The sequence below is a fragment of the Salminus brasiliensis genome, chromosome 18 (genome assembly GCF_030463535.1).
Source record: "Salminus brasiliensis chromosome 18, fSalBra1.hap2, whole genome shotgun sequence".
NCBI classification, from domain to species: domain Eukaryota; kingdom Metazoa; phylum Chordata; class Actinopteri; order Characiformes; family Bryconidae; genus Salminus; species Salminus brasiliensis.
Genome location: NC_132895.1, coordinates 11,966,284 through 11,984,977, shown reverse-complemented (window position 1 = coordinate 11,984,977; position 18,694 = coordinate 11,966,284). Strand labels below are relative to the sequence as shown.

At 42.5% G+C, this 18,694-nt stretch overlaps 1 protein-coding gene across 3 annotated transcripts in view; it reads right to left on the bottom strand.

Annotated features, from left to right (window-relative positions):
- The window catches only part of rimbp2a (RIMS binding protein 2a), a 68,134-nt gene that overhangs the window by 34,494 nt on the left and 14,946 nt on the right, over window positions 1-18,694 (bottom strand). For 2 of the 3 annotated variants that reach the window (XM_072661350.1, XM_072661349.1), the window contains exons 1-2: window positions 3,514-3,598; window positions 22-126 (exon numbers count right to left, since the gene is read on the bottom strand). In XM_072661350.1, coding sequence (XP_072517451.1) covers window positions 22-123 — 102 coding nt within the window. In that variant the 5' untranslated portion in view covers window positions 124-126; window positions 3,514-3,598. Of the gene's footprint in view, window positions 1-21; window positions 127-3,513; window positions 3,637-7,218; window positions 7,309-18,694 lie in introns of those variants that run through there. The other variant, XM_072661351.1, reaches the window with a different exon arrangement.

The window sequence follows — 18,694 nt, the reverse complement described above, 5'->3', positions numbered from 1 at the left end:
GTGTGTGTGTCTGCTTCTTACCTTTTGCAGCAGTTGGATCTCCTGCTGTTTGGAGTTGAGGATAGCCAGGGCCTGCTCATGCTCTGCCTCCAGCTGCTGCTTCTGCTCTGCAGCCACTCGCATATGCTGAGGGACAGAGAGAGAGAGAGATAGAGAGGGAGAGAGACGGGGGAGAATGAGTCAGGATGATTTTTTTTGCAAAGCGGCACAAAAAACCCTGATTCTGCACAGACGAATGCTGCAGAAATGCATTTATCATTGTCATAACTTGCTGATTTCTGAGTAAGTGGGAATTAAAAAGTTTGGAAAATTCTATTCCAACAATAACTACTGTGCACGAGGCACAGCTGTGACAATAACGAGGTAGGACACTGACATATACACCCAGTAAACGCATGGTGAATTTATTCAGTGAGTGTGCAGAAATAGTAGACAGTGCAATATGAGCATATTGGAAATGGGATATCTCGGCGTCTGTGGTGGTCTCCACCGTGTCAGGTTTCATCAGATCAAACCCCTCTTTTTCCAGCACAGGGTTAAATTGGACAGAAAGTGGAGTTTGAGTTAAGTACATCAAATGTGTTGTAAGGCTTAGATGCATAAAGCAGCTTAAAAGGTCTGACTTATCCATCTTTTTCCCCTCTCGGAGTGAAGCAAAGCCTCTTTTCCCCTTTGAATTTCTTGGAGGTGTCCAGGACACACACAGTGGTTTGCATAATCACTACGGGGCTTTGGCTGCACTTCTGCTGAGGAGTGACTGAGGAGGATCTGCAGTGTTCTGGAACAGCTGCCTTTACTTCATCACCTCCCTGCTTCAGCACAGCTAGTTAAGCATTTACAGTGGATAAAGTACTCTACCGTATTAATTTGTAGGTATTCCACTGTAAATATACATATACTGTATGGACAAAAGTATTGAGACAACTATACCTTGAACCTACAGAATCTTATGTGACATCCGATTCTAAATGTATAGGCATTAATATGGAGTTGGTCCACCTTTGCAGCTCAAACAGCACTTTTGGAGCTCTGCAGATATTGAGTCAGCAGAGTCAGCAGAGACTTTTATGTACTATGCGACCCCACTCTTAGTACCCCAGTAACTTTGTGACTGAGTTCCTTCTTTTTTCTTGACGCTTCCATTTTTCATAATACCACTCACAGTTGATGGTGTGATATCTAGGATGGAAGAAAATTCTACTACTGACTTGTTGCAGTGGTGCCATCCTATTACATACAGTGCCACACTGGAATTCAGCGATCTCTTCAGAATGCCCCAAAGGCAAACTGCATGAATAGGTGCTAGATTTCATACACCTGTGGTAAGTAAATAAAAAACCTGAATTCAATAATTAGGAGGTGTCCCAATACTTTTGTCCTTATAGTATATATAAGTGTATTACAATTTCAATGTAAATACTTTAGGAGTTACTCAATACAAGTATAAAAAACACTTTATTTATCAAGCCCATCCTGAAATAACAATCATGTAGTTGTGAGAAGATCAGAAAGTCTGAAAGACCTTATTGGTTACGTTCCTTTGTCCTCCACTTTTCTCCCTTCCTTTCCTAACCTGATAGCAATTTCTTTCCATCATTTATTTTATTACATAATCAATAACGACCAATACAGGAAAGCTAAATACTTTTCTTCATTTTTGAGAGGTCTAAGATCGATTTCTTGTTACGGGGCGTTTTTTTCTTGATGAGACACATCTGGAGAACAAACAATCAATACAGAAGAGCAAAAGCAAGGACCATACAAGACTATTTTTCAATGAGTTAGGAACAGAGAAATGTGAGCACAAGTACACCTTAGAAAAAGCAATAAATCTCTGACAATTGCCTTACAGATACTTAACACCAAGACAATCCACAGGAGCAGTGTTGGCCTCATTGCTGTTCTGCCGAATTTTGAATCCCCTCCAGAATCCGACCCCACTTTGTGTAAACTGACGTCACGCAGCAGTATACGGGCACAGCAGATTACACAGGCACAGCAGATTCCTGTTGTTTCTGCTCATGAATAACTATTATTATTCAGTTTTCCTTCATAACAGACATCACCTAAGCGTTGGTTGTATTTCAAAGAATAGTTTATTGAGCTGTGTTGTATACATATATATTTTATTATGGCGACAAAACCAGTTAAGTACTATAAAAGTACCCCAAGGGTTAACCCCTTAAACAGCCTATGAACCGCCATTTGACATTTGACCAATAAGCGCTAAAACTTTCACTGACAAATCTTTAGCCCCCCTTGGCCCAGTCTCTTGCTTTTACAGTACAATGCTTTCTATTGGTCAGGTTTTGTCAGAATAATGACATGCGTACTTAACCTTAATCTTGAGGACTGAACAACATCTGAAAGCCTGTGTGCTGCACCAAGAACATGTGAGCTGAAATACGACTGACGCTTAAGTGACATTCTGGCGTTTGCTGGGAAGGAAAACTTAATATTAATAGTTTTTCATAAACAGAAACAACAGATATTAGAAGTGTAATGGTGCGCATATACTGCTGCCTGAAGCGCATGCACCCAAATGGGAAGCTGGATTCTAGCAGGGAGTCATAATTCGCCTGGTAGATGAGAGCAGTATTACAGAGTTTGCTCACTTGTGGTTTAAATAGTCTTTGGCATTTCTGATAGAACTTCTAATTACGGGAATGTGAGAACCATATATTCCACTGTGTTTTGGAACCACCACTGCTCCTTTAAACTGCTCACAATATCCTGCAACAGTGTGTTGTTGATGAGAAACTGTTGTTTACAGTAAGTACAGAAATGGAAACAATGCATGCGCTTTTTTACACGTGAATCAGGAAACGTGTATCGGATCTCATTGGATCACACTGGGGACACATTTTAATGATAAGTGCTAACAGAATCCAGATGTATCCAGATACAATCCATTTACAAAACAAATGTCAATGGCAGGTGTAAACAGGCCAATCGTTTTAGACCAAATCCGCTGGAATAGACTGAATTAGGTTTCTGTGACCAATCAATAGCAATGACACTTTACACCTGCAACTAGTTATGCATTGTCCTGTTGACCCATTAGCCCTAGCTCTCAATAATCTTCTATTTAGAAATCTGTGAACAGAAAACGATGTGAAGTAAAAGAAGACAGTGATGAAAGAACCTGCTATCTGCGTAATGGAAACATTGGAATAAGTCAGTGTTAAAAAAACTAAAGAAAAAGAAGACCTGGTGTTCAGAAGGCGCTTACAAGTGACAATTATCCTGAGAACAACTGTCTAGGCGTTAAACCTATTGTTAAGATTCAATCATTCATCCATGGCACAAGCACGTAATTATTGTGATGTACAAGAATTGTTAGTTAGTGTTCAGCTTCAAGCATGGGTTCCTAAAAGATATGGTGATTTATTGCATGTCTCAAAGAAAGAGTGTGTTAGCCTTCACCCACCCAGCCTGGTAGCATCATGTAATAGGGAGAATTTTAGCTTGTGAATACAAAAAAAGAAAAGACAAAGACTTGGAGTTTCTCACCTTTAAGACCTCCTCAAGGTTTTCCAGTTTGTCCTGGAGCTCAACCTTCTCCTGCCTCGCCAAGTCTCTCTCCTGGCTTACACAACCAAACGTCTCTCTGAGCTGTTCATAGTCCGACTTCACCTTCAGAGAAGACAACAGGGAAGAGAGAAAAAGATCAAGTGAGGAAGCGAGAAGTATGCCACTGGAACTAGAGGAATTGTTGCATACATTTCTGAAGATATCACTAAAGCACACTCTTTAAAGGTAAATGGTGGTCAGCGACAGCTCATTATCTCTCAGCTCCTCCAGAAAAACGTGTCAATAAGAGGCGGCTCAAAGCGTGAATTAAACTTCCCAACTGCAGGTGGAGCCCAGGAGCAAGAACTGCCCATTTTTCATAGTGTTGCTTTAAAGGCATAAAACTGCTCCTGCTTGTTTATGTAACCACTTTAACAATTAATCAAAAATGGCTGGTGGGAAGGTGGAATAAATTCCATAGCTGGGGTTGGTCTTCAGGGGAGAGCCCACAACAATTGTGACAAATTTGCTGACTCAGCACCATTTCTCAGACGCTCTTTTTTCATGAATCATTGGAATGTACTGTACAATGAGAATGCATCTAAGCACTATTTCTCCAGAAAACTTCATTAATCTTTCAGACAGATCCTTCATTAAGGGGTTGCCCTAAGCTCCAAAAAAACAATAGTGTACTTCTTTGAGCCATAATTTGGGGAGCGGAATTGATATGATGTAAGCTTTGAAATAGTGCTTGTCCTGCTGTGTGGTGACACCAATGAACAATAAGTTTCTCCACAGAACTTTCTACACCTTCTTGTTTCTTGGTTTCCACAAGTTCAATATGTTCTTAGAGTATGTGAATAATTAATGTAAAATAGAGCGATAGAGTGCCATTAAATACCTTTGGGATGAGTTGGAGTGGTGTTTGTAATCCAGAACTAATCATCCAACATCAGTACCTGACCTCATTATTGCTCTTGTGGCTAAATGGAATCAAATCCTACAGTAATGTTCTAACATCAAGTGTAAAACCTTCCCAGAAGAGTAGAGGCTGTTATTGCAGCAAAAGAGGGACAATCTCCCCAGTAATGACTTAATAGAGGAATCTTTAAACATGTAAATACCTACAAAGCCACACGTAATCATACAAAATAAATACAGTTATTAACCAAGTTTTAACTGTAATTTTAGTTTCGTTTCTACTATAAAGTTCAAGGTTTAAGTTTCAGGTTTAAGGTCCTTCGCATTTAACCCATCTGTGGTAGTAAACACACACAAGTGAACTAGGGGCAGTGAGTACACAGAGCAGTGGGCAGTCAACTCCAGCGCCCGGGGAGCAGAGAGGGTAAAGGGACTTGCTCAAGGGCCCAACAGTGGCAGCTTGCCAAGCCCAGGAATCGAACCCACAACCCTGTTATCAATAGCCACTAAGCCACCACTGCCTAAATGTGTATCAGTTGTACATACATTCACTAACTGTTAAAAACTGTGCTGTATCTACTATAAAAGCTGTATAAACTGATATAAATGATTCAGTATATTAACTGATTCAGTATATATTATAAATGATACTATATCTATTGTAAGTGCATCAGCAATGGCTATAAATGATTCTGTATCTACTATAAATGATTTAGTATTTATTATAAATAATTCTGTATCTACCATAAATATTTCAGAAACTGCTATAAATGAGTCAAGTACAATAATTGTACAATAATTGAGGAAGTATTTATTATAAATGATCATAAATCAATTATAATTTCAATGAGTCAGCATCTACTTTAAACGCCTCATTTAACTGCTAAATGATTCATTAACTACTATAATTGATTCAGATAGATAATCCTATATAAATTATAAGTGCATCAGTAATTGTTATAAATGATTCTATATATACTAAAATTATTCCACATATATTTAAAAATTATTCTGTAAGATTTATAAAGATTCATAAACTGCTATAAATGATTTGGCTTCTAATTTGAATGACTCAGTAACTGCTAAAATGATTCAGTATCTACTATAAATGATTCTGAATCTGCTCTAAATGATTAAACAGTAAATTATGGCTCCTACATCACCTATCAAAAGTGTCCTATGCAATCCCAGCATCAGCCGTCCTCTGGAGCAGCATCACTCAGGGCAGGGATGCACTCCCTCTCATTTACTGGGATACATTTCATCAAATCAGGCCTGCCGAAATGGAAGGGCTGATTCGCATCTCGTATCGATCCGAGCGTGGAAGCTGAGAAAGTGGCCGGGTTGATGTCAGAGTGCGTGACAAACATAGACGTCCTTCCTCGGGATATTTACCTACTCTGCCCAGCCTTGTTAACACCTCACAGGCTGCAAAACGAGCCTTTGATCATGGAGGGGCCGGGAGTGGGCGCCTCTCCTGGGTGCCACTACCTGATTAAGCAGAAGGCTTTTTATCTTGGGCACGCGTCTGGGGTTGGGACAGATGGTTCCTTTTTGCTGGGCAAGGCAAGTGGCGGAGCAGGCTGGGCGTTATGCTGTGAGAGACAGTCAAGCTGTGCGCCCTGGCCGATTGGCAAAAAGCGCCAGCGAAAACGACACCATTAGCGGCAGGCGCCCCAGACTGCCACTCTCAGCAGTGCTACTCTAGGACCATATCCAGTAGGGCACTTAACCCAAGAGAGGGATCAGTGACAGCACACTGGTGCTGATACTGCTGTTGGGGTGTCACCAAACCAGACCAGATAAAGTCTTCAGGTCAAGGATTTCAAGGGGTACAAGACTTAAATGGTCCTAAATGGTTCTTGGATGTACACTATATGTCCAAATATTTGTGGACACCCCTTCTAATGAATGCATTTGGCTTCTTTAAGGTGTACCTATTGCTTAATACAAAGATGTGCAAATGCAAACACATAGCTAGTCCCTATATAGAAGTATTGCCAATAGAATATGACTCTCTGGAGCAGATAAACATGAACCTATAAAGGCCCCCCAGCATTGAACCATGGAGAAGTGAATCTGTGTTCACTGGAATGATGGAGCTCCATCCAATACTTTTGGAATGAGATTGGGAGTATGGGATGACGTAGGGTGGTGATCATTCAACATCCTGACCTCACTAATGTTCTTGTCACTGAATGAAATCAAATCCTTACAGAAATGCTTCAAAATCTAGTAGAAAGCCTTCCCTGGGCAGTAGAGACAGTTACTCCAACAAAAGCAGGATAAACTCTTACCTCTTTATTAATAATAATGAAATGAATGAAGGTGTCTTAATACTTTTGTCCATATAGTGTATATTTATAGGGAAAGAAAACTTTACAGCATGTGGAGATGCTGTAAACTTTAAATACATTCGTCACACTCCAGATCTCATCTACAAATAGAGTTCTGCATGGAACCATCCTGGTTCGTCTGTGGCAGCACCCCAAATAACTCCCTCCAGCACCTTCATTTTTAAGAACGCACACTTCATAGAGGCCATTAGCCAGCACTGTTTTCCTAAGATTACAAATGCATACACACTACAGTTCGATCACTGCATAATTGAGCTGAGTCTATTCAAATCAGGCAGGGATCCTGGTGGGTATTGATCAGGCTGTGGTGTGCGATTGCATTAGATTGATGTGGTGAAAGCTGAGGAGAATCATAGAGCCACATGTCTCAGCAATAGCAGACTAATAACCAACCATTGATCCAATGGCCGGGCCAATCAGCTCCTACCTGCTCATACTGCGCTGCCTTCAGGCTGTGGCCGAACAACTCAAGGTTGAGGCGGTTCCTCTCCTGTAAGGCATCCTGTAGCTCATTCTTCTGTCAGTTAGAAAGGGAAAAGAGCATGTTCATGTTGGATAGAGCAATAAGAAACGAGTTGCAGAGCTGTACATTCGTTCAAGAGTAGGCAGCAGGGCTACTGATAAGGACATCACAGCTATGGGCAAACACACTGTGTCAGATGGCCATATGGCCTTGGGTTGCTCGGTAGACAGCACAAATAGGGATTAAGTGGTCCCGCCCCCCACAGAAGATTCATTATTTTATTCCAAATAAAGCAAAGACACAAAAATGAAGGTTCCTGAAATGTCTATGGCTTAAATATCCAGTTCTAGAGAAAGTATGCCATTGCCATAAACCCCATGTATATTGTATAGGTTCCATTAAAGCTTTAAAAGTGGAGCTTCAAAAATGGTTCTCACACCAAAACCCTTTCAAACATGTCCTGAAAAGTTCTTCAGGGGATCAAAAGGAACTTTTTTGATAGCTGCATTTGTAAGAGTGTATATCAGGAACGAATTTTAAAACTTGGTGGACTCAAGGAACACGTGAGTGGTGCAATCATTATGCAACCTAATTTGATGCAATGAGATGCAACAGTACAGTTCACAGACTGGACAGCACAATATGCTATTCTTGGTCGTCGTATTGCGAGCTAGCTCAGTGAAGCTGTTGATAATAATTAATAGGACACACTGTAATACAGCACAGGCTTACATCTGAAGATAAGCTTTCCTCCAGGGCACAAATCCCTTTAGTATGCACAAGCTACAAATGAGCCCCACTTTGTCACCCTTCATTTAATGTGCCGCGAGAGCTATTAAAAGTGGCACACTCTGCCGTCTGGCATGATGCACATCTCACGCCGCCTAACACACACCGACACACACACACACATACATCAGCAAATTAATCAATAGAAACATCAAGGAAAGTAGCAGCATCCAGTCATTACCACAAAGCAGGACTCAATTTGTTGCTAAATTACCTTTTTAATGGAGTTGTGGCCATTTTCTCTGCTATTTTCCTATGCTGATTAAACATCATTGAAAAATGACAGCTTAAAGCATTGCTCTTAGGCCATGTTAAGGTTTCAGCTATGTTAAAGGTGCAGTAATGTTAGGGATTCAGCCGGACACAGGGGGCCCTATCCTACACAGTGCGCAAGGCGTGTCGCGATGGTCATTGCTATCTTACACCCCACCAACAGTCTATGTTCACACCGTCCGCTTGTGTCGTTTAAATAGTAACAGTGCTTAGAAATATATCTACACCGATGGGCGTGGTGGTCTTGAATTGAGGTGTGTTCAGGTAAATGTCTGGCATGTTGCTGTCTTGGCATAGTTGCGCCACTGGCTGAAAACAACCTATGCAGAGGGCGACAGTCAGACGTTCATTGCTATCTTAGCAGGAAATTGTCAACACAGGCGCGTACACCCCCCGTTTGGTACGCACACATGGACAGACCCAGCAGTGCACAAACCCATAGCGCGTGCCAGTTGGCAGCTATGCAAACTTTTACACCTGGCACCTGACATGCTGATTGGTTTATTGCACGTTACGCCCAAAACACACCCATGATTCATTGATTCATTAAGAGACTTAGTACATGTCTTTTGTGCGTACTTTTTCCATCATTACGATAGCAAAGACACACTGACACGCCCAAATCAAGCTGCGCGGTTCGCGGTTTGCCTAAAGATCGCTAAAATAGAGCCCAGAGTCTTATAGTTGATGTGAAGAGGCTACACAGACTGTGGGAAAAAAAACTATTCAGTAATGTCAGCCAGTACAGCTATTTTTAACGGATGTAATGCTTTAAGTGCCACTCAGTAACTCAGAGGAGATGAAAAAGACTAATCCTCCTGAATAAACTGAAAAAACATCAACAAAATCCTGCGTCTCATCTCTCAGCAACCTGCATCACATTCACGTGTGCAAGACCATGTTGTTTTGTACCTCTAACATAATAAGCAAGGCCATTTGCCATTGAAGCCTTAGTTCTGTCATTAATTGAACACAGACAACCTAAAAATAATGTTAACTAATTGCAGGTAAAAACGCGAGGGAGATGTTTCTGAGGGACTTGCTGTGCAGTACAATGCTGTTATGCAACTGTTCTGAGCGCCACTCCCAGGCCTGTGGCTCTGGCTAAGCATTTCTGTCCCCTCCTGACTAGTTCAGATGTCAAAGTGCATCAGGTGCCAAGTCTGTTCGCTGGCCTCAGAATGACGAGACTGGACCTGGTCTCCCTGTCAGAAAGCCTGTCTGTCAAAGCTAGCAGAGCTCCACACCACAGAGCCTGTACACCAGGGCACTGCACACTACATTACCTGCAAACAGTAGCTCGTACGACTTTCCCATGAGATCTTGTATTGGTTATATGTCAGCTGGGACCATTTCGGCCATCATGTTTCATTTCGTCAAGCCGATGCATTTTTTCATACGTGACATTCTTAAAGGAATAGTTCATTGAAAAATTCCTGAATAGATTTCTCCTCCTAAATTAAGAATTTGGTAGATCAGCTTGTTTGGTCTCTAAAGTTTGTTGCACATGAGCTATGGGGCTAATGTAGCTTATAAGTAATGAAAAACCACCAATTAGCAATGTGAAATCTGAATGTCTCAAGACACATGAAGCTGTTAAAAGAGCATTATGTGACAACTTGTATTTTTTGCTCCTGGGCTCCCCCTAAAGTTGGGGAGTGTATTTCACTTTAACACCACAATCATAAATACAAATTGTGGTTCGAGCTCACATGCTTTTGTTGACATGCTGAAGATACAGAACCAGAAATGGCAATATCTGTGTGTGCTATCTAGCAACTTTAGACACCTCAGGATGTCTATCTAGCTGCTAAACCTCTGTCAAACTGAGCTGACTTAGCTCCAAAACCTAGAGAGTTGACAACTTTGCAAAACATCAGCAAAACATTAAGAAAGCGCAACAACACAAGACAGGTAAGCAGCTAAGATAAGATAAGTAAGCAGCCGTCAAGTAAAAGCCAGTCCAAGATTCACTCTTGTCCAGTCTCTTGCTTGGGCATGCTTTCATGTTCTCTTCCTTGCTTCCTCCGATTGTGTCTTCTTCAGTCTCTTCACAGCCTCTGCCATGCCATGTCATGGAAATACTGAGCTTGCTTCTTCAAAGCTTTACACAGTTCTCATGATTTCCACTCCACCAAAGTTACTGAGCGCAGTAGCAGGCGTTCCTGGCTTGGGGGACAAATTACTGAAAAACCTTAATCTCCTTATTACAAGTCAGTGTACAATCAAAATGTTTCTGAGGCTACAATTCCTAAAAATGCAAAAAAAAAAAAAAGTCATCTTAAACACGCTTGCTTGTATAATTCCAGACACTATGACATACTATCCATAAAACTTTATCCGACACATAGGACATGTATAAGACATATAGGATAGGACAGGGTAGGATAGGATACAGTTCTAAGAAATTGTATTTTTGCTGCTGTAATAGTTTGTGGTGACGTGCATGTGCACTGATCTTGTAATATGACTTAAAGGCAGCATAACAGCTCTATCGCTCTACTGCTCATTGGCTCATTTTCTCATTTTCTCATTATTTGCTTGATAATTACCCAATACATTTAATCAGGCATATTAGAGCAGGGAAAACAATAATGTGTATTTTATCCCAAAGACTTTGAGAAGCTAGTTGAGAACAAGAAGAAGAAACTTGTTTTACATGCTGTTACACTCTGCATTCACCACCAACACGGGTAAGCTTTATCAGAAGATGGAAATTGGTGGTCCCAAACTGGATTGGTGCTTCCATGCGGAAGAGAATCATGTACTAGGGCGATGGAAGAAAAGGCAGACTGGGGGTAAAGACAGAGGGGGGCATTGGGACTAATTCAAACTGACACTGCTGCCTGATCTCTAGCCCCAAGTTTGGCCCCTGATCCTGCAGCTGCTCACGCATGCTTTGCTCAGCCTTTCATAGTATTCATAGAAATGAGGCTCTTCACATGGACTTCTACAGCAGCTTCATGGATGTGCACTGGCTGCGTGGGCGTTGTTATACAAGCACAGAAATGGAACAAGGGGGGAAAGAAGAGGGGGCGTGTGCTTGAGGAAAAGATGGGTGAAAGACGGACAGACAGGGAGCAGAAGGAGGACTGCAAAGCTTCAGGAACCTTTAGTAAAAGTAATGAAGTCACTCTCCTGCAAGCATTTGGGCATTATCAGCTCCATGGTCTTTAAACACAGTACATCATTGCCTAATTATGCCTCCCTCTCCTCACATTCATACTTCTTAATGGAGGTCAGCTGTTACTCTTCTGCAAGCCTTCAAGCTCGCTGTGTCCAGCAGAGGCAGATATACCGCAAGCTGTCAGCATTCTCAACCAACTGAGAATGACATAAATCCCTGACGGTGTCAATATGCAGCTCACACTGTTTGCTGCTCACCTTTCGTTGCTCTGCATCTTAACCAGTAGTTGTCAGTCCTCATCTTGGAGTACCCATGCCCTACATATACTGCTGTTTCTCCTGTGTTGGTGTCTCAACCTGATCCAATTAATCAGCCAATAACCAAGCCCTGTCTGGGTTGATGTCTTAGTGATCCATATCCACAGTACTACTTATTATTCTTTACTGATCCATTCCCAAATGGAAATCAGGTGGGAGATAGCCCAGGGCTCTTAAGAAGAGCAATACTGCCCGGGTCAGTAGAGCTTAAGAGCCTTGGCTAGGATCACAGCAGCAGGCTGGTCATGTCTTGAATCCTGGAATGAACAACACTTCAATCCTCAACCCATTTCCTAATAAAGAATACTGTCCATAGTCCAAAACCATGGAACTCCAGTCTTGGAGGGCTGATGTCCAGCTTGGTTTAATGAATTAAGTGTAAACCAAACCCCTGGATTGCAGGTCTCCAGATCAGACGATCACCGCTCAGACAGTCAGACAGTCCTGTTTTTATATACCCTCTGATTTCCTGCTTCTACCACAGGGCTGCCTGATGCTTCTTGCGTTTTCCATTAGTAAGGCTTGTACATCTTCATGGATGGGTGCAATTTCACAATTTCAAACATATCTACCTCATGTAGACCTTGATTATTGTTTGATGAATTGGGATAGGTGTTTTGGGAAAAGGACTGCAGAGGTCTCAGACAATGAAGATGACAACAAGTGTGATAAAGCAGGGAAAACACCAAAGGTTTAAGGACCAGGTTTAAGAATTTGTGCTGTAATCAGTTCTAACATCTAAATCCTGAGGCCCTTGGTCTTCTATTCCTAAGAGACAGTGGTTGCTATGACAGCTAGTTCTGCAAAAGGTTTCATTTGAGGCTGGAAAGGAAGGCCAAAGTGTGTCCTGAACACTGTCACAACATGCAACGTGGGCAGCATTGTGGCTGCTGTCAGGATAATGCCTCCATACTCAACTTGTCTTACTGCCTTGGACATCTGTTGACTCAGACACCCACTCATACTGAGTTTTTGCATGTCCTTGTCTAATTTAACCTTCTAGAGGCCATGAATCAGTGTCTGCATCTTTCAATGAACAGATGCACTCTGCATACGGCCCCATTTTACTCATCTGATGGAAGTAAATCGACTTCAGGAATGAGGGGACTTTTAAATCCACACGGTGGTTCAATACAGGCCTATTAAGATATGCAAGCTGACAATGGGAACAAAAGCATTTCCCACAGAAGTTTCCAACAAAAAACCTGAGCGTAACACTAATGAGGTGCGCATGAAAGAAGAAACGTGTGTATGTGTGCACATGAAGAATCAACGCAGAGATCCAGTGTTTCCCTTTAAGTTCCCGGAGGATCTTCTCTAATGAGGCATGGTGCTGGGAGAACTCTGCTCCTGAGAGGCTGTCTTGCGGATGTCTTACTTGGCCTTTTGATGAGGTTACTGACAAGTCAGACTGTAAGAGTGAAACATAATGTGGAGTACTAGTGCGCTGGCTCTCAACAGTGCAGTGACTTCCTCTGATTGAGGGTTAATCAGTGGGTGCCCAGTGCCGCTTTCAAGCTGCTTTCCAAATCAGGCACAGAAACTTGTTCAGCACTCTGCCTGTACCTCTGAGAACCGGGCACAGAAAAGAGCACACAATGAACAATGGGACTAGGAGACCAAGGCTACAGTCCCATATGGCACCACAGTAGACAGAGAACAATCACTGTGCTTGGAATGGTTCACTCACTAACTCATTCACTTTTCATTACTTTTTCATTTGAAGTATAGGGAACTCACTGAGCAGAGTTGCTGCCAAGAATTTGAACAATGCTACAAAATAGCTGACACTCTATACAGCACACTGTTCTTCACATACAGGATGACCAACTAATGTATGCTAGGGTCATGTGGTCTGTGTATGACCAGATGGTTACCTCGCCACTGAGCTTTTTCCAACATACTGATTACCCTGTACATGTCTCCTCAGTTGGGTGCATGAACTCAACAGTGCCAGTAGATTTGCTGTACAGTCCACGTCTATTGTGAACATGCTGCATTGCTTCACAATCTGGGATCAAGGCAGGAATGCATCATTACAGGGTACCACACACACACTTATTCGAACCTAGGGGGAACTTGGCATGGCAAATTCACCTACCTACCTTTTTGGGAGGACACCCACCTAGACGCAGAGAGAACACACCAGTCCCCACAGGGAGAGACTAGAGCAAGGATGAAACCCACAACCTCAGGCCCTTTTAGATGTACAGCATACAGACTACCTGCTGTACCCCCCTGCCTCCACCCATAACTGAATTAGCCATCCATACATCCATCTTCTTACCAGCTTCTTCCTGGTAAGGGTCATGATGGGTCTGGTCTATCCGCAATTACAAGACAGGAATACCTCTGGAATGCCCCGGGGCACCAGTCCATTCCATAGCCAATTCACCTACCATGTATTCCCAAGTGGACACTAGGAGAACACCTCCTCACAGGACAGTGACCAGAGCAAAGATCGAACCATAACCCTAAGCCCCTGGAGCTGCATGGCCACTCCTTGATTAAATTAATGAGATTTTTTTGCTGTCTAGTGAGACGAGATTAGGTGACCATTACCAACTCAGCCTAAGCAAGTGAATGTCACACTAGTGTACCAGGCAGCTCAGGAGTCGCAGATGAGGTACAGGAGCACTTCACGTTGGCACAGATGACCAGGAGTTGACTTGAGGACACCAAGGCCACAGCTGGCCTGCTCGAAATTCACAGCATGGGTAAGACAAAGCTCTGCTCATGTTACATAACAGTGAATTCCCAGAGTGCCCTCTGCCTGGACAATCTCTGATATCAAGTTGCTATTGGCTCACAACACACTTTAATTCACGCCACAGCCCTGGCCACGTCAGCTTGTAAGCTACCTTACAGCCATAAAAGGGATTAAATGGCAAAAGTAGGTCCCCAATGTTTATTCACATTGCAGTAATTTAGAGAAGTAACACAAGCGTGTTTTTTTGGGGACAGTGTGATAGGACTGCAATGGTGTATCTGAGCTTATAGGATTGTACAGGATATAAAGGCAGAATGACTGATGCCCTCTTTTAATGAATTCTTAATGTGTCTCTGCAAATATATGAAGGGGGAATTTCCTGAGAGAGAGCACTAGAGAGCGGCTGCTGCAGGATCAAGGGCAGGGGTCCTTCTGCCTGAGGAGACTACAGATGGGTCTGACAAGGTGAGTGGTGGGAACTCACAGCTTTCCTCCACAATATTGCTGCAGCACAGAGCTACTGCAGCAGCATAAGGAAGAAAGGGTTTATTCCAGTATAGACACCTTCTTTTTACAAAAGGCAAGAAAGATGGAGAAACTCACAGGATCAGAGCTGTGAAGAGGACCCCTGTACCTCCTCCACATGCTGTGTGTATTTTGCCCAGGTTTAAACATCAGCTTGACACATATTTTAAGTATAAGATTCTGTTCAGTACAGTTGAATTAAAATGTATTTATAACCCCCTTTCACAGCTCCCCTCCACACTCCTGTCTCGCCTCAGTTATGGGTCGCAGAGCTGAGGCAGCAAGGCCACGTGCCTCTATGAGATGCCTAGGAAAAGACTGTGAGAGACCTCAGGCCAGAAGGGACGGGAACTCTCTCTCTCTGCTGGGCCAGGAAGCAAGCCAGCATGGCTACAACACACACAAATATAGAAGCCAGCTTGCATGTTAGCAAGCAACTACTGCTGAGCAGAGCCGAACAGAACAAGCTGATCCAGATTGGCAATGGAGGGAATGGCTACACACACATTACTGTATACTACAGGCCAACAATTAGGAAACACTGACTTAAAAATGAAATCATTCATGAAAACATTACAGATCAAACTGATTCATAATTTGATTTTGCCACTAATATGGTATCCAAGCCTATATTAGTTCTTCTAGAAGTCCTGTGTGTCTTGTGGAGTGTGTTTTTCTTGGGTGGTTCTTTGGTTATGATCTCACCCTGACCTGAATATAATCACAAAGAACTAGGAGAACATCAAGAGTCTGCATGATGTTATACTTCTGATTCTTATTTAGTAAGTTGAGCAATTCTGGTCTATAGGTTTAATTTTACATTGGTTTATGGTTACATCTGCCATAATAACACAGTATCACCAACCCAGTCAACATGGTTATGTGGGGCTCATAAGGGTTAAGTAGTTCCAGGTGGGCATGGGCTCTGAGTGGGTTTGTGCATGTGTTGCAACTGGGACCATCCAGGCCCCATGTGCAGTGTGCAACCTAAATGGAGCCCATGGTTAACTCCTCCTGGTCCTATCACTGACCCTGGTGGACATCGCTCTGTGGGGCCAACATGAAACCCATAAACAAAATGTTCTCATTCCCAGTTAGGGCTATTCATACAGGCCCCACATGGGCATCTTATCTGGGAAGTATTCAATGTTGTCTGAAAAGCAGATGCTGTTAAACAGATGCAGTGGCAGTGTTTTTATGCAAAAAACGTATTTATGAATAATGTAGATGCACCTATACACTATATGGACAAAAGTATTGGGACACTTGTCCTTTATTGGTTCTTCCTAAATCAAGTGCAAAAAGAGTATGTCAGGGTTTGGTTGGAGCATTCAGTAACAAGAACATTACCCAGCTAACATGGGTGGAATATGGGCTATGTGGGTTCCAAGGGGGGAATGGGCTCTGATTGGGTTTGTATATGTGTTTTTACTGAGACCCAGTTGGGCTTCCAGCCATGTAGGCCCCATATGCAGTGTGCAACCCAGATGGGGCCCATGTTTAACCCCTCCTTGTCCCATTACTGACACTGATGGGCATTCATACTTAATGAAACCCGAGGACAAAACTTTCTGGTTTCCAGTTGAGCTACCCATTCAGGCCCTACATTGACATGTTTGCTGGATAGCAAGGTCAGAAGGATAGATTATCACCACCCCACCTCATTCCCAATTTAGTAGTCAAGTATATCGCCCTGGAGTTTGATTGGTGAGAGATCCTGTGGGGACCAGACCACTTTTTTAAACCAACAAAATATATTTGGAAATGAAGAAGCATTGTATTGGCACTGTATTGGCCTGTAGTGTTTGCATGGGACATGGGAAGGAAAGAGAGGGGTAAGGGAAAGTGACTGAGGGGCAGAAAAGTCATGAGAATGAGTTTTCCGATTGCATTTACCAAAGTCTAATGCTAAGATCTTGTTCTTCACCTCCCTTTCGAGGAGCTGACACCTCTTTCTCCCCTCACTCACCTCTGTCTCCTGTTGGAAAAAGAGACAATATAGGGAAGAGGGGATCCATTAATCATTTATCATGGAGAATCTACAATAAATCAGCGCCGTTTGCTCTGCTAAAACCCATAAACGACTCAACGAATGTACTGAAACCTTTTATCAAATAGAGCCTGTTACCCAAATGCTTGATCTAAATCGTCTTCACTCTGTTCTCCACAATGGCTCTGAAAACAAATTCCACATGCATAATTCAGCCATGACCCAGATCTAAAACATTAAAAGGTTTTGCTGGTTATGCAGTGGATACATTTCTCATTCTTCTCTTAGCGCTTATGACACTTAGCAGATGCTAGTCTTCTGAAAGCATCGCACCGGGCAATGAACTGCCTGCCAGTTCCTTGGGCCAGTCCCAACAGAATCAGCTGTGGCTCTCAAGATTTTAGAAAGCATTGTCTTCTACATGTATATGTGTGAATTTGTATGGTTGTGCATTTGGTGCAATCTTTTTGTGAGCTGAAAAAGTTCTTATTCTGACAGAAAAACATAATAACGCCCCACCCCGTACCACCGGAGCCCTGCTGGTGACATTTTAATAAAACTAAACAAAAACACAGTGACTGGTGACATAAATAAAACTCTTGGCCACGACTTGAGTAAGACGTAGGAACAAGATTTCGTCACACTAATACCATCGTTGTACTCTTCACTTTTCACATCTTCTTGTCCTGTGACCGTAAATCTTTTAGTGGTTGTGGTTCGCAAACTACACAACTGACCAGCAACATGAGGATCGCAAATTACAAGATCTTTCACCAGGACGAACTCACAACGAGTCTGTCAGCTCTCCAAAAAATGGATGTCTGTAAGCGACAAGCGATACAAGTTGTCTGTGCACTGATTTGCAATGAAAACACTCAGAAGAAAAGAATATGTTTGAGAAAACTGACAAAGACACACATGTATAACTCCACCCTCGGCTTTCTCCTCATCCGTGTTCTCAATGGCTCTAGCTTGTTGTGAACTTCCAGTCACAACACTTTTCACACAACTGGATTTAGAGCCACCGACAGCTCCAGAGGGGCATCTGTGATCACAGTTTTCAGATAATGTCTTAGCAGCAGTTTAAACAGAGCGACAGAGCCAATGCCGAGCAAACAACAATGTGCCTCCAATCTGAGGATTTTGGCAAGCCGTGGTCATGATTTAGGACTTAGGGACTGTCACAGGTCTCTGTACTTCTCACTGTTTTTTGCAGGCTCAAAAAGTCATGAGGGTCAATATAAGCCTTGAATTCAGTCAATCAATTCAGTTTTACACTATCTGGTAAGACTCTGAAATTATTACTCTGGAAAATGTCCTTGTTACAGAGTTAAAAGCTATGCTAGGATAGGCTATGGTATACTATGCTGTGCGTTTGGGATCTGTGACAGTGCTAAAAAATAAAAGACCAGCCAATAAGTTTGTTTTCCACCGTCCACCGTAAAATAAAAGGAAAATCAGTGTTATTTCATTTTGAGGAACAATAATAGGGTTGTATACTTAAAACTACATGAGCATTTTCTTCACTTCTAACTAAACAGAGTTGCTGTTTCTGCTCAGAAGTGAGAGTCTGGCCGTCACTGTGGCCATCATTAACGTAACATCTGTTGCACTTTGGTCCACATTCAGCTGATGTAGAGACCTACAGTGTTTACTAGAAATGACCTGTGGATTGTGGGATATTGTAGTGTCTCAAAATGTCAGAGAAA